At 41.8% G+C, this 25,602-nt stretch overlaps 1 protein-coding gene across 10 annotated transcripts in view; it reads left to right on the top strand.

Moving 5' to 3' along the window:
• LOC141957617 (poly(rC)-binding protein 3-like) overlaps nt 1–25,602 on the top strand; it is a 543,962-nt gene that overhangs the window by 511,387 nt on the left and 6,973 nt on the right. For 4 of the 10 annotated variants that reach the window (XM_074899407.1, XM_074899408.1, XM_074899406.1 and 1 more), the window contains 4 exons: nt 65–140; nt 1,944–1,996; nt 11,823–11,992; nt 17,819–20,150. In XM_074899407.1, coding sequence (XP_074755508.1) covers nt 65–140; nt 1,944–1,996; nt 11,823–11,992; nt 17,819–18,167 — 648 coding nt within the window. In that variant the 3' untranslated portion in view covers nt 18,168–20,150. The other 6 variants (XM_074899413.1, XM_074899410.1, XM_074899411.1 and 3 more) reach the window with 6 other exon arrangements.

Below are 25,602 nucleotides of genomic sequence, written 5' to 3'. Positions count from 1 at the left end.
GTTTCTCTGCTCTGAAATAATTCCATTTGATTGGTTAGTTCTAATTTCCCATCCTGCCCTGCAGTTGACCAAGCTTCACCAGTTGGCTATGCAGCATCCCCCCTTTACTCCCCTTGGGCAGACCACCCCTGGTTTCCCTGGTACGTACCCATGACCCCCTGGGGATGTCCTTCTTCTTAACAGCTTTGTTTCCCGTGGTCATTACATCATTTTATTAATAAATGTGGTCAATGACCAGCGATCCTTCTGTTTTTACACATTAATCTCTGTTCTTCCCTCCCATACCTCTGTTAGAGTTCCTTTCACCATTACTAAAATGTGCTTTGTTTGTTACATTTATTAATCAAAACCGCTTCATTTGTGCCATTGGCTAAAAGCCCTGAGGTTTTTTTGTTCAGTCCTTGTAAAGTTATTATGGACCATACAGTATGTACCAGTCGGTCCTGAGTGACATACTTGGGCATGCTTCTTGTCGAATTTCCAGCTTGGTGACCTGGTTCAGAAAGAAGCAAACATAGGAAAACAGTATGTAATCATGGTACAGAAATACTGATTAAAGAAATTACAGAATGCTGAAACTCAAATTCCTTGTAGAGTCAAATATCTTAAGAGCATCTGTAATCATCACTGCTGGGACAAGTGCCTCTCTTCCTAAAAGATATGCACATATAGCTACAAAATACAATGGAAATTTAGTTAAATTAAGGACAGCAAATTTGGTCCATACGTGCTAAAGCTGAAGCTGAATTCTTGATTCAAGAGTGAGAAGTCAGTTGACACTGCAATAAATAATTTTTACTGTACTCACTACATACACACTTGGCATCTGAAAACTTCACAAAACAGAAGTACGAGTGTACTGGTACATGCTTTGTATGCCAAATAACATTTTATCATGTACATCAAATTCTGTGAGCAATTTGATTGCTTTCTATTCAATGTGAAATAAGCATATGCAAGCCGTAATTGAATGTAAACAAGTAAAATGTAGGTGAGACACTTTTTTGTATTTCTTTTCCATCTTTTCTAGTTGGAAATGACTTCTTTTGGCATGTCTTTACAGATAATAATAGTAATAATAAACACCAAAAGAAGAGAAAAGGAAAGAGACATGGCATCTAAAATATACTTTTGTTTCTTCATGATGTATCTGATAAAATATCTACAAATAATACTAAAATGCCTTTCCTAGCTTTATATTTTCCTTATTCTTGTCATTAACATGCTGCTCCTTAATCTTTTCCTGGTTATACTTGTGAGATGTACGTTTCTGTAATGTTACTGTGTGTTAGAGCAGTAATTCCATTTTTCCTGAGCATTTTCCTTTTGTCCACCCAATTTACAAACAAATGTATGCAGCTTAGAGTATTTTGTATGTTTCCCTTCCAAAATTACCCTTCCCAACATTTCTTCAGCAACTAATCCCACATAAAATTTCCAAATTTTCCTAGGTTAATTTCTTCATCCTTATTTTAATTTATTAATTTTTCTTTGTCATATCTCTGTATTTTGTTCTGCTAATTGTTCATTTGACTTCCACTTTCATTTTCCGTGTTCTAGAACTCCTGGTAGACAGGTCAAATTTCAGCCATACATTAATTTCCCAATCAATGTGTTTAGAACAAGCTTCAGACACTACTTTTAGCAGAAAAACTTCATTTTCTAGAAGCTTTTTGTGACCCTGCAGAATCTCATGTGACATTTGTTGCTTTGGTGGGTTAAAGGTTAATTAAAATAAGACTCATTTAAAATTAGTTCAGCCCTCTGAGTTTTGCACCTCTTGCTTTCTTTTCTGTTTCACTAGCAGTTTTCTGTTTTTCTTTGCTCCTCTCTTTTTTTTCGTTCCTTCTTTCTGTATGTTTCCTTCTTTAAAATATCATTTGTTGTGTCATGCCCTTCTTGCAAACAACTGGCGTAACATTTTCCCTCTGTCCCCTGAATAGGACTGGATGCCACTACTCCAACCAGTTCCCATGAACTTACTATTCCCAATGATGTAAGTGGACCAATAGTCAGTATCACTTTCTCTTCTCTCGCTCCCCTGCCTCTACTGGAGGGGAAACCTCTCATCTTTGGCTGATTTGTAAACACTAGTCCCCTGAATAAGCTGTACGGCATTCAGTCCGTTGGGGAAGGGGGTATTAGGGGTTAGTGAAATGCTGGACAGAAGCAGCAGAAGTGACTGTCCCCTCTCGTGTCAGGTCTCCAGCAATGCTGGTTTGGTTGCACAGCGGTGCCAGTGCCGTGGTGCTTCACCACCTTCGTTAAAGCCTGGGTGCCTGCTGCTTAGAGTGGACTTAGATGAGTTATCAAAATTTATTTCTCAGGTGGCACTAGCACAGGCGGTCTCAGCAGAAGGGCTAAAGGGGGTAGAAACACGTGCAGCCTCGTGTGCTGTGTGTTGGGCTGGAGTCTTCCGTGCCAGGGAGTGGAGAGCTTGCGCTGCAACTGCTTGTGCCGTGCCGGTATCCGCTGCACCCCATGCTTACCCGAGCTGGCATTTTTCCTGAGCAAAAAAGCTACTTCAGTTATGTAAAGGTGCAATATAAGGGTTTATTTGAAAAACAAGGGCCAGAAACATTCCTGCTCCAGCAACTCTGGACCAGCTGTGATCAACAGACCCAATCTCCATGAGCAATATGGTGTTGAATCTTAAAACAGCTACTCAAAATGCCCAACTGATACACTGCATGTCATATAAAAATGCCTTCCTGTTTTATTCACTTTCATTGCAAACAGGGGTTTTTTTCAGTTTTCATTACAAATGAGTCACTTGGAAAATTGAAGATTTCCCCTCCAGTAAAAAAAGCTTTCAAGCGTGAGTGGGATCACAAATAGCAATTATATTACTTAAAAGATACTTACAATATTGTGTAAGCCCTATTAAACTCAGTGGCAATGATTTACAGTAAGAAAAAAAGCCAGAATAACAAAGAAGCAAAGGTGTGAGTGCTGTGATTTTGTAAGCTGTTACTTAAAAAATGCCGTGCTGATTTATTAGTACCTGCTTTACAACCCAATTTATTGTATGTTGAGAATTTTATGGGAGCACCCTAGTTATCCTTACAGTGCAAGTTTTTTAATCTCACTTTCAGGCAGATGTTCTTGCCATCAGTGATATAAATCCAAGGTCACTCTTCTGACTTCTCTCAGGGCTCATAACTGAGAAGGAGAGGGAGAAAGTTGGCCTTGTGTCCTGTAGTGCAGTAGAAAATTAAAAAACCCCATCAATTTCTAAAAAACCCCAATCTAGGAGGTATGAAATGCCCCAGCTCAGCACTATCCTCTGAAAAGCAAACACACATCCATGCACTGTTTCTAATAGAAGATTTTTCTGCCTATGCAGTGCATGTCTTGTTGTTGTTGCACAAGGAGCAAAACCAAGGCCAAAATGGGGTCAGGCTTAGAAACAGCCTGCAGGGGCTCTACAGGTGGTGAAAGGGAGTTCTGATGTTTGTATGGTGTCAAGGTGTGCATTAAAGGACTGAAAGGCATTAGGGCTGCCCACAGGCACTACATGTGTGCGTGTGCATGTGCACAGTGCTGGCATGGAGGATAGGAAGGGCTCTCGTGTCCCATCAGGCTGCCTGGGAGTTTTTCAAGGGGAAAACCAGTTTCCTCCTGTGTCTTCCCAAGGCATTCATTCTGCCGGTGCTCTGGGCTGGCAGCAGTGCCCTACCAGCCTGGCCTTGGGCTGCAGCAGCAAGAGGGTACCCTCCCTGGGGTCTCCCAGCAAAACCGTGCATAGTGATGTCCCATGGCCCTATCACCGCTGCAGCAAGGCTGCTCTCCAGACAGCCCAGTGCCAAAAATGAGGAGATAAGGGAGACAGAGGGACATGGGGCCAAGAGGGATCTGGGTAGGAAGCACCAGCACCCACGCTTCCTTTGTGCCCCGTTAGTCAGATGCTGTGCACGGAGGGAAGTCACGATAGGAGAGGCAACAGCAGTTCAGCAAAGCCTGCATGGGTAATTCGACTTCGCTTTCCCAATAAGCATCTCCTAGTCGAGTTTTGATAGGCGGTCTTGGGGTAGAGTGATTATTTATCTGGTTGAAGGTGAGGGAAGCTGCGGGCCCTGGCACAGGGCTGTGTTGCAGCCCTGAGGCTGCACATGGCCAGTCTCCTGCCTGCCCCGACTTCAGGGATCCCCTGTGCTGCATGAGTCCCCCAGCTTCCTTATCATAGGTGCTATGTGTGCAAAAGTCCATCATGCATGAGAAGAGCATGAGACTTGCAAATATCTACATGCTCTGCAGCTACCAGAGAAGTCAGTGTATTTACACGTGCTACACTTATTTTTTAAAACCAAAATAATGATAAGCATATAAAGCCAAAGCCTTGGTAAGAATCTGATGGAGCAAAATCAGATGTCAGGAGAATAAGGAGCTCCGACTTTGGCCTAGTGTACCAAAAGAAGATATTAATAGACATTTACAATTTGCATATTTTCATATAAAAATAAATTTTCTTCACTTCCTCTGGCATTAAGGCAGTGACAGAAATTTTTCTCCTGTTATTAATAGTTCCCGTAACAACTCATGCTGCTTTCTTTGTACAGTATGCTGATAATTGCAGCTAACCTGTTTCTCAATATCAAAGAGATACTGGAGAACAAAGAAATAAATTTTACAGAAAGTTATTTTCCACATGTTAAAAGCTGAGTCTTCCTCTCCAAATAATGAATTCAGAAGATTTGCCTTTCTAGGTTTTCTCGTAACTTCTGGGTATCTTCAAAAAGAGAACACAGATGACATTTCTCCAGGTCCTTCTCAGAAGTCACTTTGATCCTTATCTAGTGTCTCCTTTTCCTCATCAAATCCTTTTACAGGAGCATTTGGTTGCCTTTGTTTCCTTGCTGTGATCTTGTTTGGCCTTCCGCTGCTGCCCAAGTTACACAATATAGGTGCGTTTCACATAAATCCCAGAATAAAGTGTCTTTAACAGTGGCAGGTCCTTAAGGGAACGGAAGGGATGGTATCCGTGGGTGTAGCTGATTAGACACAGATAATAGATGTCTTAAGATTTCATGTTCCAATCCCCTAAAATGTCTATTGAGAGCAAAAGAACAAACCAACAATTAAAAAAACCTGTCTCATTAAAAATTGCGCATATTTTGCACAATGTGGGAGAGACAGGCAGAGGCAAGTAACTGGAAGACAACTTCCCCCTCAGAAAGCACCAAGAACATTTTAAGAAAGCTATAAAACTGATCAATACTCCATAGAAAAAGAAATGTCAATCCATCCAATTTGGAAATGGCATACTGAAGAACTGCTTTTATTTTCCCATGGAGCCAGAAGTGCTTCCCTGCAAACAACAGAGGGGAACGCACATGTGCTCTCAGAGCACCCAACAGTGAGATCCAGTATCAGCTCCATGTGATGCTCCAGGGAGGTCCACATGGCACTGCCTCTTCCACCAGTGGTTGCTGGGGAGGCTGAGCTCTCATCTTTGCAGATCCCCAAGCCATTACCTGCAGTGGGGAGAATCAGCACAAACCCTTAAGGAGAGGAGAACATGAGGGCTGTGTCCAACCCTAGCTGTGACTTCCAGCAAGGTTACCCACCACCCACACGTTACAGGGAAAGTGCACCTCACCCTCCCTACAGCCCTCTCCCAGAAAAGTCCTGAGAACATGTGCCATCTTCTTAAAATACTAAGGTGCTGGTGGCTAAGTCCATCCCTGGCTTAGAAACTTTCCAGTTGTATGAGAGGGTTTAAAAGCAATGGTTAGTCCAAAACTTAATAATCCATGCAAGATATGCTAGGAAAGGTCCTGCAGTAGTGTAAATCAAAGCATTTCTATGGAAGACAAGGGACCTGTGGATTCAACTTCAATAAATTTATCTTACTGCTGAAAGTCTCTCATGTAATAGAGAAACAATGTCCAGAGCAAAAATACAGAATTAACCAGATTCTGTCAATTAGCGGTGTTTAAAAGGATGCATTAGCAAGAAAAAAAAAAAATATCATTTTTTATGTTTGCACATTGTCTCCCCTTGATCTAAGAAACTGGCATTTGATTCCTCAAGTAGACCTATCCAGGTGAGCTCAAGAATCAGTAAAAAGATTTTGCAGACTTAATATCCATCAGAATTGAAGTGAGACCATTTGTGAGACAAGGCACTATTTAGCATTAAAAGTAATCCCCCCAGAACCACCTGCTGCTCACTTTAGGGAGGGCCCTCAATAAACAGAAACGCACACAAATCCGCAGTCATTTGGGTTACAAAACAAGTAATAAGAAGGCTCATTTCTGAACATCTTTTCTCAGTTTTTTGTATGCCTTCTTGCAAAGCCTGTGAAATTATTATAGTCCAGATTTTGCATTATCCTGGCAAGGAAAGTGAAATTAATTATTATCATTATTGTTTTTAAGAGACACGGAGTATTTAAACATCTCTTTCCAGGCCCTGCAGTAAGTCTGTAAAGAACTGTAATCATACCTCAGGAGACTGTTTCTTCCTATAGAGAATTTCTAACCTAGGATTTCTAACTGAAAAAACCCAAACCAACCTAAACCTGGAACGAAGAAAGCCTGTAGCTTTATGAAAAGCAATTGAAGAGTCTCCTTCATGATAGCAGCTGCTCGCTCAACTAATGCAGAGGCTTTGCCAAAGCCAATGGACTTGCTCTGCAGCGGGGAACCAAGGGGAAGCACGTACACCTGGGGACAGGTATGGTCAGCCCCTCTGCTCCGGACAGCAGATAAGAAGTTGCAGAGGCTACTTCCTTGGCCCCTTTTTACCGGCACTACATTCATTATAAAAAAGTAATCTGATTTTTTTACCAGTATTTAAAAAGAAAGTGAGCTCCATACCACTTCCTGTGACAAGCAATTCTCCACAGCATTTGACTTGGATAATAAACCAAAAGTCTGATTGCTCCCAGTGCTGCACAGAAGTGACGCAGTGTGAGGGATGTAGAGAAACAAACCTGTAGGAAACACCCAGCAGGAAGCTGTTATTATTAGGCTCTGTCAGTGACTTTAGCATTATGGGAAAACATATATGTATTTAGCATTATGGGTAAGGAAAAAAAAAATGGAAGAGACCTGAACCAGGGATGGCATAGGGTATTGAGAGAAACCATCAGCATCAAGAGTTTGGGGCAGGAGTAATCACAGTAGACCTTCCAGTCCCACCCTTTAAGAGTCCAGACTCCTGATTGAGTCCTGCTTACATTGGTACCAGCAGAACTTTACTAAAGAACAAAGTAAATCTAGAATAAGGCAAAAGGCAGGATCCCTGTTTTAGTGTTGGTTTGTTTGCGGTTTTTGGCATGAGGAGAAATGAGGTATACTGATGTAGGGGAAGACAGATCAGAAGTGCTATAGAGAAAGTGAAGCAGTTTTTTCCTGGTGCTCACAGTCCAAGAGGGAGGGAACATCAGCTGAAATTCTGAGGTGTACAGACAAATGATGATGTTCATACACAACATATGAGCAAGCTCTGCTGGTCTCAGCTATGGTCCTTCTTGGGTAGCAGAAGGAGAAATGGGTTCAAAAAAATTTGTCAGACACATGAACTATTGATCATAAAGGCAGAGATACCAGCTGCTGTTCAGGTAGTCTGTAAGCCTTAGGTGGGAATTTGGGATAGTAATGGCAACTTTGTTTTATACCTCACACTGGTTTTATCCTTTACTTTTGCAAGCATGTGCTACTGCCAGTCAGACACAGGCTGCTGGGCTAGGTGCATATCTAATATGAGCTGTTCCACTCAAGTCTTGAGAGAGTTAAAATATATGTATATATACATGCACACATACATACACATATTATGTGTGCATGTGTTTTTATGTACATATGTGTATATTATACATATATTTGTATAGTATATGTATTATACTGTAGTGCATAGTAGACTTGGTATAGTCTATAGTAGGTATGGCTGCTCTTTCACATGGGCCAGCTTTATTACTTGTTTTTTGAAGATTTTCCTCTTGATTTATTCCTTAAGTGGGAGTAAGGCTCACTGTATGTGGAGCAAGCAGGTGAGCATCAAAAATAATGCAGCACCTGAAGTCCTTGAAAACAACTATATGTTTACTGTTCTCCACATTCCCTAACTCCATCTACTGAGCTTGGAAAAACATCAAACCCATGTCTGTGAAACACACATGCAAGGTAGCAGGTTTCCAAGTCTGGGGAAGCTTGCTTTTGTAGTGTGGGGCTTTTGTGGGACACATAGCCTTGCCAAATTGTGTGGCACGGCCAGCTACAGAACGACAGAGGGAGGCATCTGACAGCATTAGGAAGGTCGGTCTTGAAGAGAGATACGTGTTTGGATGCAATTTGACATGGCTTCATCTCAAAGCAAGGCAGGGGATGTCTTTTTATGTAAAACAAAATGTCCATAGTCTGACTGATCAAAGCTTTGTAGATGAAAACCAGTCCCTTGAAGTTCTTCCAGAACCAATCAGTCTTGAATATTCAGATACTGCACAGATTTCAGCATAAATGATGCATAATGGGAAAGGCACCCCAGAGGGAGCCCAAGTACCCCATCACTACTGTCCTTCCTGTGTGGCAAATGGAGAAGTGTATTCTGCATGAACTGCAGGTCATGTCATGGCTTGCAGGGCATGTTCAAGCAGCCCGTTGTCACAGCAACAAAGGATGGCTTTGGAGAGCTTCAGAACAAAGGTTGCTGGACCTAGCTTCCAGATGCTTGTATACCAATATCCTCAACTGGTCTGGACTGAATCCTCACCACCTAACTCAAAGTCAGCAAGGAGATTCCAGTTCTTTGTACCAACCCACCTGGGTTATAAGCCTCCATGGAGAACCCCCAGCACACAAGTGGCAGCCTCCTGAGTGACCCGGCAAGTGCCTTCCCAGAGCCAGTGAATCAGACATGTAAGACTACATCTCACAATGTGCCTGAAGAACCAGTGGTCCCAGACAGTTCCTCTGCTTTGAATGCCACAATGACAACTGTGCCTGTAAACTGGGCTGCTTGGAATCCTTCTAAATAATATATCTTTTATATACTTTTGCATGGTTTTTACACCAAGGAATTTTATCAGATTTCCACTCTCCTGTTTTGGACAGACTGAGGGAATATGTGCAGTCTACATTTTCCTGTTGGCACAACATAATTATTAAAGCAACCAGAAGCATATTCAGATCTGCACATCAGGGAATATTCAGAAGCATATTCTGATCTACACATCAGAAGAATCTGAAGACATGACGGGCACCATAACAGCTGCTTCACAGAGCCTAAATCCTGGTCACTGCTTCATAGGTTCATCAGTAACAACAGACAGATTCTTCACCACTTGCTTCAATATCATAATCTCAAAAATGGTTAGATGCTGGTTGTGGCAGAAGGAAATACTGACATACTCCACTCCTGTTGGCCGCTTCAAGCCTCTCCGATATCTGGAGGAACAACTCTGCCTAACAGTCAAGTAAAGATGACCAAAAGCTTTTTCCCTGCCCTGTGCTCTGTTCTGCTTGTGAAGTAGTGAACACTTCTGACCAGATTTGGGTACCTTGCAGCTCCAGTATGGCATGCAAATGTTTCATGGGAACAAAATTACGGAAGGCTGACACCAGGTTTTAACAGATAAGAGTGGATCTAGTGCTGCCAGCTTTGCTGTACAGTGATGCTCTGGTAGGACTGCCTTTATTTTCCTCACACTGATGGAATACTCTGATAAAACTCAAACCTCACCACTGGCTGGCACTGGTGCTACCACCTGCGCTATGGACACTCTTCTCTCCTGCTTCACCTTCACTACCAGCAGACTGTGGAGGGCAGTGAGACTGAGGCGTAGGAAGTGGATGTTGAGGGATCCCTGTGCTGCTGGCAGCCAGCTTATGAAGGCACATTCATGCACACAAGAGACAGGCTCTTTCCACCCCCCCCTGCCATGGGCAGGGAACCTTCCACTAGACCAGGTTGCTCAAAGCCCCGTCCAACCTGGCCTTGAACACTGCCAGGGAGGGGGCAGCCACAGCCTCTCTGGGCAACCTGTTCCAGTGTCTCACCACCCTCATAATTTCTTCCTTACATCTAATCTAAATCTACCCTCTTTCAGTTTAAAGCTGTTACCCTTGGTTTATCTCTACACTCCCTGATAGAGAGTCCCTCCCCACCTTTCCTGTAGCCCCCTTTAAGTACTGGAAGGCCATTGTAAGGTCTCCTCAGAGCCTTCTCTTCTCCAGGCTGAACAACCCCAAATCTCTCAGCCTGTCCTCACAGGGGAGGTTCTCCAGCCCCCTGATCATCTTCATGGCCTCCTCTGGACCCGCTCCAACAGGTCCATGTCCTTCTGTTGGGGGCCCCAGAGCTGGACACTGCACTGCAGGTGGGGTCTCAGGAGAGTGAAGTAGAGGGGGAGAATCCCCTCCCTTGATCTGCTGGCCACACTTGTCTTGATGCAGCCCAGGATATGGTTGGCTTTCTGGGCTGTGAAAGCCAACAGAGAACATAGTCCTCTGCACTGGCACATGCAATCACATACTAAGAGATGTCCTTGGGCTAAGGACAGGGATCTCAGCAAGGCCCTCCTGTTTGAATAGGACTGGAAATCCTGTGTGCGTTTCCTGAAATTCCATTTTTCCCCTTCATGGGTGATCTTACGCTTGCTCTTTGTTTTGGCTACCCGGGTACCTGCTTTGGCTTTCTTCTTGTCCTTGAGCATGAAACAAAGATTATGTTGCAGGAGTTTTTTCTTCTTTTGATAAAATGTCTCAGCAATGTGAATCTGTTTCTGGCAAGATACTCCAAAAGTACTATAGTACCAGAAAAGGTAACACATCACGGTCTGAAGCAGTGGGAAAAGTGGGAGGGGAAGGCAGGCTCTGCACTTTGGCACATCTTTCTGCCAAACTGGCAGCATCATCCCAGTGTCAATAGACCTGAAGAGTGGAGTTTCCATTTTCTACCCATTCTGGCCATGGCTGAGCTTCTCAGCACCCATCCTTCCTTAACACAAAACTAAAGTCACCCTTCTCACCCTTACAGGAGCCAAAACTCTCAGCCTCAGCTGCTGGCTTGGTGCCCACTTGCTCTGGAGGGCTCCGTGTGCCAGAGGAGCAACAGCCTGGCACAGCTATCACACTCCCTTACCCCAGCGCAGCTGCCGAACACTTTCTTGAGGTCTTGCACACAGCTTCCAAAAGCTTGTGACTCCACCACGAGCATTTAAACAACCTTTAAAACAATTACAGATAACACCAATGAAATTTTACCAGAAAAATGGAGAGGATCTAGGGATACATACACAAAACTCAGTCTCAGTTTTATTCATGAAATACGAGTTTTGGTAAGTTTCTGTAAAGGAACACAGACAAATTTCAGTCTCATCCTACACCTGCTTCTGCCTGCAGTTACAGAGCTGTAAATCCCACTGACTTTAATAGCACAGGATGTGGCCAGGTGAGGACCACGTGTGCCCAGGGAGGTCTAGGACCAGCAGCATGCCGGAAGGGTGCAGAGCTGCACAGCGGCAGCTTTGGGTGGTCAACCTGACTTCCAGCTGCTGTTCTTGGCTTGCTGATGCCACGGACAAATCGGGGCGGGCTGTGTTTTGTATTTGTCATCACCACAGCACGCTGTCGTTTTCTGCCACGAAGACAGCTAAGTAATCTGATACTTGATACTTGATAGCCACATAGCAGCGAAACTTGGTTTAGAGACCACAGAGCCAATAGACTGCTCTAGTTATTCCTTCCAGACAGCACAGCAAAAATCTTTTGTTTTGATATTGAGCATTTCATAACCATATTTTAGCAATACTACAAATTGCAGTTAAGTGGTTTTTGCTTGTGTCTGTGGCACTAATCTCAATCTTTGTCCCGCTCCAGTTAATAGGCTGCATTATTGGCAGACAAGGCAGTAAGATAAATGAAATCAGGCAGATGTCAGGAGCGCAGATCAAGATTGCTAATGCCACAGAAGGCTCCGCAGAACGACAAGTTACAATCACAGGATCCCCTGCAAACATCAGCTTAGCACAGTACCTCATTAATGCAAGGTAAGTTTGCTTTGTAAGTGATAACGCTTCTGCGAGATTGCTCTGTCTGCTCTCCAGCAAATGTCTGTCCTGGATAGATCCAGAAAGTTGCTTCGCAGTGTCCATTTTGCATAGTATTATTCAGTTCTTAATGATTTGTAAAGTCTGTATCATTAGAACATGTGTTTGCTGTTGGTTTATACGGAAAGGAGCTTAATCCGGTGCAATTCCAGGTACATGTTGAATGACAAAAGCTGAAAAATCTGAATACTCACATTAGCATCCACCTAAAATATAGGCGGATAAATTAAATGAAATGACAGTCATAAATTCCTTAGAAGAAAATACTTTTTACAGACTCATTTTACTATCCTAAATGGCAAATATAGTGAAACAGATTGCAAAACAGATTTAATTTGCTAACTGGAAATTGCCACTCAGAGTTGATATTAAAATGACATTTGGTTGCTAAAGAGGCACAGGATTTATTTTTTCAGAGAGAGCATCACAAATTTGTAAAAAGCATTTCCTAATGAGATGGGGTGAGACTATCTGCTTCTCCACTTCTCAGTGCTAGAATTAATGAAGGCACTGGCTCTTTAGCTAAGCATTGCGATGGCTTAAGTCTCTATCAGTTTTGATATGATTATTGAGACAAATATTAAATTGATCCCACCGTTATTTGCAATTATCATGAGAAGAAAGTGCAGTGGATATAGTGCTGTCTCAGAGATCTACTTGTAAATGGTGGTCCGAGGCAATATATTGTGGGGAAGGGGAGTATCTATGTATTTTACTGCCTTTTTTTTTTTTTTTCCTTTGTCCCCTGAAAAATACTGTGATATGAATCAATCTTTGTGTTTAACTATGTTTGCTGTTAAGATAGTAGAAAGTGTGTGATTTATTTGGGGGGACTGCAGTCTTAGCAGGTCTACAGCTTCCTATGGTCCAACCTCCTCTCCAGCCTGGTTCTGTAGTGCACCACTGCAAGCCTCTGTAAATGTCTCAATGGAGGAAAAGGGTGTTTGTGCAGCTCTGTGTTACAGCAAACAAAAAGTATTACTTTTTATAACTCAGTTTGAAAATGTTTTCCTAGGGAAAGATATATTGAGGGGTGGCATCGTGAAACCTAAGATAAGCCTACAACCTACAGCTCTTTTGATTTATATTCTTTGTAGCAAGTAGAAGTCATTTCCGTAAGCCCTGTAACAAATAAAAATGTGTTCCCTCCTTTAACCCTTAAGGATATGTTCTTCTCTTGGTGTTCAGGGATTCCCCACACATCGAGACGAGAATAGACCCCTTCATTTTTAGTTGCACAAACACCATATGGCATGCATCTGGATCTCAGAAGATAACAATTTAAGATCTTCAAGACAGCTAAAGCATGCAAATAAAATAATGCACTTCTTATTAATGGAGTTGCAGTGAGCTGCTCACCAGAGACAGAAACTCTAGTGAACAAACCTCTGTTTGACTCACTTTAGAAAAACCTGTGAACTCTCACACTTCTGTTTATTACTGTTTAATGATTATTTTGATGGAATGGGATATATATGAGGTCTTTTAACATACTTTTGCAAAGAAGAAAACTTCTCAGCAGTCACATACCACGGATACTCTATCTATACCCTGTGAAACCAGAAACAAAATATTTCTTCCTGTTGAATTTCTAGATAGAAGTCATTTGTTATCATCATCTACAATAAACCATCATATATTATTATGTACCATGTGTTGAAACTGTATTTAGATGAAGTGAGTTCATTTGTAAATGAAGACTCTTAATGTATAATAAATTAAGCTCTAAGGTAACATAGGACATTAAGGTGGCTTTTTCATTTTAAAATAAGTGACACTGTTCCAGATTTCTCCTTTCACAAGAGAGATTCTTGTCCAGTTAGGTGCCACCACAGCAGAAATGCTAGTTTGCAGTTGCACTGGAGGAAGAACCAAGAAACTTTCAGGCAAGAGGGAGGTCTGCTCTAGCTGGGGTTTAGGTGTTTGGGCAGGTTTCTGTGAGGCAGATCTAGGCTGCCACTGCCTGTGCGTTCTGGGAGCCAGTTTCAGCGTTTGTCAGTCCTAAACCTGCCACAAGTACTGCCGTCTCTTTTAAAGATGTTGGCATGAAATAAAGTGTTGGGGAAGAGCTGACTGCAGTACCTAGACTGCCCAAGGTATAGTCTGGTATGTCAAAATAATAATTCTAATAACCAAAAGCCATATGAGAATTCAGGGTAAGGTGGACTTTTTTTTTTTTCCTCTCCCCCACAAGATCTCTTATTCTTGTGGACTTGGTTTCCAGGGCCAGTATTTCTGCATAAATCAATGTCTTAAAGCAGCATAGGATGTAAAAAATAAATCTATCCACAGTATTCCTGAGATCTTTTGTGTGTATCTTTAAACTATCCTTCAACGGAAGTTGCATCTATAGAATAATTTATCAAACTGTTTTTAAGACTTTTATTGCAATCTGGTGTCAAATATGTATATAATATACTCTAAATTATAGATATATAAGTGCGTTGATACAATACCAAAACAGAGATTTTAAATATTTCTAAAGTATTGTTTTGATTCTGTATTGGTTATCCGAGTACTGACCTCTGTATGAGTAGAATGTGTCCTAGCTTGTTTGCAATAGAAGCGTCTTCTCCTGTAAAATCTTCTCTCTTAACTGGTCTCCACTGTAGTAACTGGATTTTCATTATCCAATTCCATCTTCTAGCTTTTATTAAGAAAGAACCACAGTCTAAGTTTCCTGTGCAATGTTTGACTTTGGATTATAAATAAATTGTAGCCAGCAGCACTTGCTCCTGTTGAAGAGCAGTTTCCTGAAGATATTTTTTTACTGCCATTTTGACGAGAGGTTCATTCACAGAGCTAACAGGACCACCAGAGCCACACTCGAGCTTTATTCCTTTCACCACTTTCGTGTAATGCAGGATGCGGACACTGGTGTGTGTGTTTATAAAGCGTAGGTCTTCAAAGGGACAGTGTAAAATTGGCACCATGAGATTTTGTATGGAGGCTGCCTCATCTGCTTTCACATTCAATTTTGTTGCATCTACAGTTGGTTTGGGAAACTCCTGCTGTCACAGGACGGCTAATAGCTAACCTGATGTACTTTACCTTACGTATTACCACCAGTAATAAATGTGAAGCAGAGCAAATTATTGCTTTAATTGTACCTGTGCTAGTACAGCAGAAACCGGGAGTTTGAATGGCTGCTACCAACACCAGCATTTAGCCTGTGGGACCTATTCTCCCTACTGGTGCAGGACAAAGCTCAGACTCAAACACACCCCACACCCCCCCCCCCATTCAGTAGGGATTTCTTCATTCTTGTTAAATGCAAGGTAGTCAAATTTGAAGCCACTGAAACATTGAGCTCTGCATTATCTTTCTGTATGCACCCCTCCCAGAATAATGCAGAGTTAAAAATACTAAAAAATCCAACTGCATAAACTGAGTTTTTCAAAATCTACAAAGGTATCACCATGTAACTCCTACACCTCAAGTTGAGTGTGTACACTGGAGTTCAGATTCCCTGATTCAGTATTCTTAATGTAAATCCTGCTGTGCGAGTAAATTGCGAGTAGCACGGCTAGCAGCACAAGGATGCTCTCCTCTATGCAAAGAGCAACTCTGCTGCGAGGGTTAGAAAAATTCCGAGCTGCTCATCCACGGGGACAGATACACACTGCAGGTAGGAAACCCAAAGCTTTACTCCCATGAACAGCTCTGCATTTCACCCACTCACCCTCCTCCCCTCCCAGCCCCTCAGACCAAACGTGCGCCTTCCAACTTCCCAGCAAAAGCAGCTGGGCAGTTAATACTCCAAGAGCCCTCTTTCTTTTGAGGGGAAGAGAGGAGCTTGGTGCCCAAGTGTTTCCCTCTCTGACACTTCCCTCCCTAGCTCAGATCTGCTTCAGTATCCTTTAGAGTCACAGTCAGCAGCAGTGCTTTGGGAAGCTTTAGTTCAACATCTCCCTCCCTTATATAGAGCTGGTTGATCACTTGCATCGGAGCCCTCATGCGAAGCAAGCAGGCCTTCTGGCCGTTGCCTTTCTCTGGCCGTGAATAGACACAGGGCTGTTACTCTCAAAACTGCATGTAAGTCTAAGGTGAGGAAAAGCGAGGCTCTTCCAAGCCCGGAGCAGGGTGACCACACTCGCCTCCCACCCCAGAGCTTGGCTACAGCTGCTCTCTAAGCCCACACACTCAGACCCTAGCTCCAGCCCGGACCAGCAGAACCCTGTGCTGGGAACGTCCCCTGAGTCTGAGGGGATTTGATAAGAAAGCAGCAGGTCCTCCGCCACGCAGGTCCTCTGCACAGCCGGCTGGTCGCTTGCTGGCACTTGGCTCTGGGAGGGAGAAGCTGCTGCAGCTTCTCAGCTCACCTCAGGAAAAAGCCCAGGAGCCTGACAAGTTAGTAATTACTGAAAGGAACCCCAAACATGTAATTAACACATCTATAACTGTAACTAGCAAAGATTTTCTAACCCATAGTCCTCTTTGTATGCTAGACTACCATACCTCCCAGCTGGTAACATGCAAAATACATCCTGAAGTTAGTATTGAGGTGGTTTGCCAACCCAAAAGCCAGTGCACAAGCTGCAACAAACAAACAGCAAAGGAAGAATTTAGGTAAACCTTTCGTCATCTGAAAAAAATGAGTCCTTAAAATTACTGTATTTTAGTATCTAAAAATGTACAGAAAAGCCTAAGTACATTGACCAACCTCATCTCACTTGCTGATGGGTGGAGTTAGACTAGAGTGAAGGTGGTTTGATACCTACATCCTCCAAAGAGCCCGTCACTGCCTTGGGCTCGGAGATTGGGTCAGTCTGAACTGCCTCACGCTGGTGGGGTCTGTCTGATGATGTGTATGTTGTATCCATGTAGTACCTTGTCTGTCAGCTGGTAAGCTCTTTTATGTTCACTGTAACCACTGCCACGAGCTCAGAAAGGATACCACTGCTGTGGAAGCCGAGGTGTTTTTCTGCTTTCCTTTTTACGTTACCTTATAATTAGATTGCATAAGTATTTTGTTGTGATTTTTAAAAAGTCTGGGGAAAGTACGAAACGAAGTGAACACACTGGCTAAGCGGGTTTGTTTTATATGAAAAATGCACATTGACCTCGCAGTGAATGAAATGAAAAACTAACTTTCAAACAAAACAAAACAAAACTTTATGCTTTAGATGGAAGCAGCAAATCATTGCTCAGTCTTCTCTCATCCTAGCAAAATGACAAAGGGTAATATTTATGTCACAAAATTGACAAATTGAAAAAATTACCAAAACCCCCCGCGTCCCCCTTTCAAAAATACTGTAATTTTTAAAAGCTAAATACACCATATCAGTGCTGGGGAGTAAACTTCATAGTTATTTTAAGTTTTCTTTTAAGTTTAGTTTTTTCCATCTTTTGTCATTACCTGCATTCCTTAGATTTCTTTTTTCATATGTAAAATGAACTAGCAAATCCCCCTCAACCTCTCTTTTTTTTTTTTTTTCTTTTTTTTTTTGGAAAGAACTTTACAGTCTCAGTAATGTTTTCACCATCGAATCATGAAAAACCCTTTTGTTATTTCTCTTCTTTAACACATAACATGTTCCTCCTTTGACCCTCATTTTCCCTTTTTTTCTCTCTCTCCCCCCTCTCCCTCCCACTCGTCTGTCCCCCTTGTCCACTGATCTAATCCTGCCCTTTTGTGGTTGCTGTCTGTCCCACCCTCCCTCCCTCCCTCTGTCCCTTCCTCCTCCTCCTCCTCCTCCTCCCGGCCCCACCACCCTGGCTGGACCCTCCCAACCTGTTTGTTCCTCTTCCTCTCTTCGTTTGCAGCTTAGAGATGGCTAAAGTCAGCACCCAGACCGCTTCCGTCACGACCCCTGTTGACCTCAACATGAACCTCTCTCAGTCTGCCACCCCTACCTCCACCCCCACCTCCATGGCCGTGCTGGCGGCCGCCTCCGCCGTTACCGTCAGTACCCCCCCTCCCCTACCAACTCTGCCAACCACCCACTATGCCGTTCCTGTCTCCAGTCTGCTTGGCATGAAAACTGTCCCACTCCTGGCACTAAATGCCGCGGCCGCCGCGGGGGCCACGGGGAGTTTGTCCGCTTACACTGCCAAAATTCCTTCGACGAGCGGGGTTAAGAAATCTGACCGCCAGAAGTTTGCTCCATATTGAAGGGATGAGACACAATGCAAGCTTTGCCAGCTCTACCAAGAGTCTGTGGTAGATCCTAGTTATCAAGGAAACAATACGGCATCTTTTATTTTCTGTTAAATTGCTAGTGTTAACTGTTGCCGACTCAAGTCGTCTTCCGCTCTCCATAACGACTAACACCACCTACAAACTAGTTCCAACAGCGGGCGGGCGCCAGCCTGGGGCTTTCCCCCCGCCCAGCACTGTCCCCCTACCAGGCCCACGGCCCGGGCTGGCTCTCCCGCAGCCCCGCAGCACGGCAGGGTTGCCCCACCCCAGCCAGGAGACACCTGGAGAGAAAGAAAAAGCATAAATGAGGCAAAATTTTGACAAGGTGGGTCCTGCTCCGGCAATATTGCCTGGCATCTAAATACACTTCTATCCTTTTGAAGGGATCCCTCCAACTGCAGAACAATTTTCTATGGTAAATTGGCACCTCCGATAAATCCTTCTTTTGCTAGAGCCTGCAAATATGGCACTTCTGATGATTGCTAGCGCCCCTGAAATCCCATGTGAAGTGCTGGCCCCCTTGGCCATTCTGCTGCTCTCGACGGGCCTGAAGACTCCCATCTTCCCTGCCCTGACACCTGCCTGTGAGCAGGACATGGGGGCCAGAAGGTACCAAACCTCAGGTATGCTGCGTACAACAAATTAAGCTTTCTGATCTGAGAAAACTGCTAAATTAAAACAATTGGGAGACAACAAGAAAAAAAAAAAATATATCAAGCACTTGTGCCTTTCCACTCCGTTCTTTTAAAAGAGCGCAACAATTTTTCTTTGGTTTGGAAAAAATGTAATTTTAAGAACTCCGCTTTATGGAGGGAGAGCAGGCTCCGTAACTCATTTACTCATGTATACACCAACATAGTACTTCTATCTGCAAGTACTTAATAGCAGGTACAAATCAGACACGCATAGTCACAGTTCTGGTAACCCCCTTCATATATTTCGTTCAGCCAAAACGACCACTTTTCATTAGGTTTCTGGACAAAATACACCTCTGTTTAACTCATCTCTAATCATGCAATGGGGTTGTATTATAATTACAAATAATACCTAGTGCTTATCAAACGACATTCAAAGGTTGCTGCCTGGACAGATAACATCTCTTTAACAAGAACTTAACAATGTTCAGATTAACTAAACACCTAATTGCAGCCAAATTGAAGAGAGCTGGGTGATGCAATGGCTGGTTGCTAGCTGTTGGAACTAGTTTTTAACTGCATTTTCTGTTTGTCCATCCACCTTCTTTTTAATTTCTGTTGCATAACTCAGTAATGCAATATTGTTTTCCTCACCACTTCCAAATCCAGAATCCCATCAGCCCACCATGTTCATCCACTTTGCACTCCTTGGACACAAAGCTTTAACAATTGAACTGTATTCAGTGCATTTTAATATAAACTAAAAACACAATGCAAATGCAATACTTTTTAAAACATGGTATTTCAAAGTGTGTTATTATTATTGTATAGGGCTAAGTACTATCTCAGTATTTTGTGTCATTTCTGTATTCTGTGGGCTTTTCTTCACCTTAGTACCTTTGCACTAAGTTTTGTCACTGTAACCATTTGTAGAACTGCCATTGTTACAGTTTGCACTTATCCAAATGGGGTTTTTGGTTGGTTTTGTTGGTTGGTTTTGTTTGTTTGTTTGTTTTGGGCTTTTTTTTTTTTTTATATATATATAATGAAGGAAAAACTGGAAATAATGTCAAGGTACCTCAGCTATTTAACAGCTCTAGAAAACTGCTGTAAAATTGTTCTGGACTATTGTAACTGTTTCAATAAGTGACATTTAAAAAACAAAAACAAACCACCAACCTCTGTGTGAGAAAACTTGCCTGCATTGAAATGCTGTTCTATGCTGGTTGTACTCAAGTGTAATTTTTTTAATAGTGAGAAGATTTTTTTTTCTTTTTTTTTGCCTTTTTTTTTTTTTCTCTTTTCTTTTCCTCGTTTTTGTTCCTACATTTTAGGCTGTCTTCAGAAGTTACTGGCCTGGGGGCTCTGTAATGTATCTCATCATGCCCTAGTGCATTAGCCACCAGACAGGACTTTTCCAAAGCCCCATGAGACAATGCTTTCTATGGACTAATCTACAGAGGAGTTTCTGCCATTTCTAACTTTCTTATTATTCTGAGACATCAAAAGAAAATAATTCCTTTACTCTTTAAGCAACTGTGCTTCCTAACTCTTGTGTTGCTTTCATTACTGTTCCAGTTTTAACACTGTTGTGGCTCATAACATAAAGCAAAGAAAAGTTATTTTTGGGGGTTAATTTTCATTAATGTTCATGCTTTGGCTAATCTGTATAAAAGCATGGGCCATTAGTGTTCTAAACCACTGTATTCAGCTAGAGACTCGACAGTAAATTAAATGAGACGTTTTTATAAATAAATTTTTTCCTGATTTAAAAAAAAAAAAAAAGACGTGGTAGCTTTGTGCATACAACTGTTGTGTTGTTTAAACTTTGTTCTTTGTAACCAAGTTGCTAATTTGTCATTTGAGAAACACTTATTTTATGGATTGTCAAACTAAGATCATAGACAAATTGCTTGTTTTCATTAATGATTAAAGGTTTCATATCATCACGCTTAAGGTCCCAGTGCTCATTGGGAAAGAGTATAACAACTGTGCAATACTGGCAAGGTTAGAAAGTACATTAGCCCATTGTCAGGGATGATGAGTCTTTCCAGGATTAGATGGAGCCAGATCATGTAATTAGTAGAATATGCAGTATTTCTGCAAAACATTATTTGGTTTTTAACAAAGTTGCTGTTGGAGAACTTCTCACACTGCATAGAAAACACAGCATTTGGCTTCTTGCCAGTGGTTTGTATCTCTCATGCTTTCCCATACTGATTTTAAGATCAGATACTAGGGAAAGAAAACCTAGAACAAAAGAATAAATTTGGGTACTGAGTACCTTATTGCTAAAGACCCTTCATATTTTCCCATTCCCAGAAGCACTGTTCAGTGACAAGGCCTCTTCACCCCACCAGTAAACTAGCCCAGCAGCTGGGAGGAACATGACAATTTACGTTAAGAAGGGGGAATGGAGAGCCGGCCCAGGGAAATGTCTCATCCTATCCTGACACTCTGCTTGAGCCATTCAAACAGCCTCAAGCTATCTCTTCACAAGAAAGTGAAAGAAAGGGGCTGACCCTGAGTTGTTGCTGCATACAGTACTTCTGGCTGCTGCCTTGGCCACCTCTCCTCTAGCGCATTGGCAGTATTTTCAATTTACTGCTTTGTCCTCATAAGAAAGCAGAATTTTTGGCAGTGAAAATGAGTAGCATCCTTAATGATGTGAGACTAATTCTACAGCTTCCTTCCCTACTTTACTAAGGTCTATACTTGTGTCTGAGTATTTAGCTTGGGGTCCCACTTCCACTCACTGCCCCTGCTGAGTACTTATGGGGCATATCACTATTATTTTCCATGGATTCTAGGGTACAGAGAGCTCCCGTGTGTCTGGGTCCTAAGTCTGAGCTTGGAACTATGATATGATTAAGATGTGTGTACAGACTTGGAAACCTGTAGAAGTTAATTGCTTCTTCAATACAGATGCAGCCACAGAGCAACTCTTGACAATAAAGGCTGCCGAGGAAGATTACAGAATGACTCATTGCATCCCAGCATCCAGGAAGCCTTACCCAGTGTTGAATTAGCTATTCCAACCCTTAGGTTGGAAGAACTATTAGGCTGTAATACTAACCTTGATAAAATTCTGTGCTATTATTAAAATATATATTACTTAAAATATATTTTACTTCTTACTCTTGAAAAGAGACCTTAAGCTGTTTTCACAGCAGAGACTTCCATATTTTTCCTTTCCTAAAGGCATACTCTTCATTTTCTCAACAGCAAAAGCTATTTCGTGGCTAGTCTGGTTGGTATAAATGTTAAAAAAAAAAAAAAAAAAGAACATTATTGCAGCCCAACACTAAGTAGGTCAAGGCTTCGCTCTCCCAGTAAAGCTGCTAGGCAAAGGGCAACAGCAGCTCTGTGGTATATAGCATCTTTCACATAAATAATTCCCATGTGCGTTGCAGAGTTGGCTAGAAAAGACTGAGATTCAAACCAACTAGTGCATGGGCACGTTTGTGTGTGGAATGAAAAGTAAAATAAAGACACATGGACAAAGGAAGGGAAAAAAAAGTCTTTTGAGAGGGTTTTTGCAAATAATATAGGCAGAAATGTGATAAAATCTGGGCTAATTAAGGACTCAGTTGGAAAAGATTTCTTAATGGCAAGAAAAAGTTCATGGATATATACAAAATGGGCAAATAAAACACAAGAAGGTACATCTGGAAGAGGAAAAAAAAAAAAAAAAAAATCCAATATAGAAAAGTAAACCCGCTCATGCCCGAAGGTAGATAAGAGGAAGCATGCACCCAACATGAAAAGGTCATTGCCCACACAACTGTGAATTTCCAAATGAAAGATAGCACAAGTTCTGCACCTTTCACATCATCAAATTGATATGAGAGTTCTGGCAAACATCTCAAATGAATTCAAGCAGCTCTGTTGTGTTTCTCAAGTGAAAAAAAAAAACAAAAAACAACCAAAAACCAAAAAACACCAAAAAAACCAAATGCTGGCTGGAATAGTTAACCAGAAGGAAAACAAACAAACGACAAAGTTAAGAGGTATTTAGCCACATAATGTAGTCTGTGGCTAATACGCAGAGCACTTCCTGTTCTCAAACATAGCCAGAAGGCATTACAGGCCCCAAGGTGCATACTTGTGCCAGTCAAGGTTCATAGGAAGCCAACAGCTTAGATCTCACTGGTGCCATGAGTGTAGGCACCTGGTAAATGTCTCAGCTTCACTGGGCTGCATGGGCACTGTATTTCTGTGAGGTTTCACAAGACAGTCTTAAAGCATGCACTGAACCTTCCCCAGCTGACTGAACTAGACAGAAATGGCAGCATCCCTGGTTTTTTTCATTTTTAAATAGCCAACAGCATGAAAACAAAACTGCTCCTCTGGGATGGGGGATATCCAAATCCAGTTTCTTCCATAGCCTTAATCTCAGCTGAAACACATTTCAGCACTATTTATGTACTTGGTACAGGACCTTTCCCATCTCAGGGAAGTGTCATGATTATCAAACAAGGTCACATATACTCGTTCATGCAGTCATTTTACAGTGGCACAGCTTCTAGAGGAAAGACTGAAGTTGTTGGGCTGTTCAGCTAGATCACAGGAACTGTATGTTCAAAGGACAGCATAGAGAAAAGGGATTTGAGAGCTCTCATATCCTTCGTAACTGCTGTAACCACCAATTACACAAGGTATTAGTCCCTCTGCTGTATTTTTGGAAGAAAGACTTAGTTTAGATGTCTGCACAAGGGAATTGCTCGCCCTTGCTTTTCCCAGCTAACAGGCCAGGATAGTTCTAAGTGAAGCAATGAACAGAGATTAAATGAAGGCAGATACTGAAAAATTGCTTCACACCAGAAAATTTCAATCTCTGCCTGAGGGACACTTTCTAGAGATACAAGTACATACTGCCTTACTTGCCACTGAAGTGTACTTACTCCTTGGTTCCAGGAAGGACTGCAGTAATGTTGATTAAATTGGTTTCTGCATCAATGCATGTGTCCTGTCACTCTACAGACTGGCATATATCTCAAGACTAACTGAAAGAGAAATGTCAAATTCATGTGATGGTACCTAACAAAAGGGAATTTCTGAAACATTATATACTCACATTATGGTTTCTAATGATGGCTACAGCATAATTCCTATTGATTGAATGTCTGATTTCTTAGTGCAAGCTTTCTTAATTATAAGAAAATATTTTTAAGAAGTGCTCAAAGTATTTGAGTAATATGACTTTTATCATTAGAGCTATTTCTAGCACAGTGTTTTTAAGATGATAAAATACAGAGAATTTAATTAGTGGCATGTAATAAGCAAAATTTGTATCTCCTCAAATTGCATTTACCTACAGGAGGCCTGACCAAAGCTAATGTTAATGTTATTTTTAACCACTATTTGTAATCCTGAAGCAGATTTTTAAATTATATGCTTTAGTGGAGGAATGACAAACAATCATGTTAGCAAATGAGAACATTGTTTTGTTTTGTTGGTTTGGTTGGTTTTGTGCAACCACTTTTGGGCTCCTCTGTACCAAATACAGCCCTTTTTCCACATCCATTTTTTGAGTCATGGCAGCAGCAGTTTATTTTTTCCGTGGAGGGAGAGAAGTTAGCACACAGATTACCATTTGTCATTGCACTCGCCAGAGAACAGCTAACTACCAACAACTGGCAGTTGCAGCTGTAGTTAGCTGCTCCCTCCAGAGCTGCTACTTGGAACGCCATTTCAAATATGCTTGCACACACACTCACATATTTTGGATCTGGAAATCACCAGTTTCATAACCACTGAGCTGGGGAACTGCAACTATTTTTTGGTGGCATGAAATTACACAGTTTTTAAATTTGGGCAACACACTCTGCTATTATATCAATAAGTAAGGATTATAAATGCCAAGTCTTCCCCCTTAATTCTGATTCTTCAGTTTTCTGGAAGTCCTGGACATCAGAGAATTAAAATATCCTTCTCGATTCCACTGTGCCAAAGATTAAACTTAATTTTCAATAGTGGCTATGGACAGAGCTAGTTACTAGGACTACTTTCATCTTTTTGTTTAAAAATAGAATTTTAAAAAGTTAAGAAGCTAGAAATTAAGGAAGCACATATTTTTTAAACAATTAGTTGCTCTGGTTAATCATCTAGCTGAGTAGCTCCTTTCAAGTTCATAAAATTGTTTTCTAAAACTGAGGACACTCTTAAAATAAAAAACCATGCATAATTAATTTATAAGAGAGAGATCATTTACCTTGATAAATTAGCTTGACTATTCAGCACGTTTGGAATAATACCATCTTCTCCCTTACAGCCATGCTACTCTCATTGCTAAAAAGGATGATTTCTTGTCTTCTTGACACAACAGCACATGTACAACAGTGGTCACGTAGGATACAGATAGCAAAGTCAGTCCTATCTTCTTCACAAAGCTCTCCAAAAGCTTTGTTTTAAATGTACAGTTGTATGCAATTAGCTGTATAAAACACTGTTTGTGGATCTGTCAGGTTCCTTCAAGGAAAAAAGCACCAACTCCTAAACAAGCAACAACAAAGAGGGATGAATGCTGCCAGTTACTTCCTCAGCAACACACCCACCCGCTGGCTTGTCCACTGGCTTGATTCTTTCAACAGAAGTTAAGCAAGAATAATGAATAGAGTGATGAGTGATCTGGTGTTCACTCCTGTCATCTATTCCTAATAATTAAAACAATGGGCTGCTCTGGTTTGGATTTGAATGTACAAACTCCCTGCACTGTAACTAAACTCACTGCCTTTAGCTTCTTACCACTAAATATCTCTACAGAGGGGAGG

This window comes from Athene noctua, chromosome 2 (genome assembly GCF_965140245.1).
Source record: "Athene noctua chromosome 2, bAthNoc1.hap1.1, whole genome shotgun sequence".
NCBI classification, from domain to species: domain Eukaryota; kingdom Metazoa; phylum Chordata; class Aves; order Strigiformes; family Strigidae; genus Athene; species Athene noctua.
This window is presented reverse-complemented; position numbering and strand designations above follow the sequence as displayed.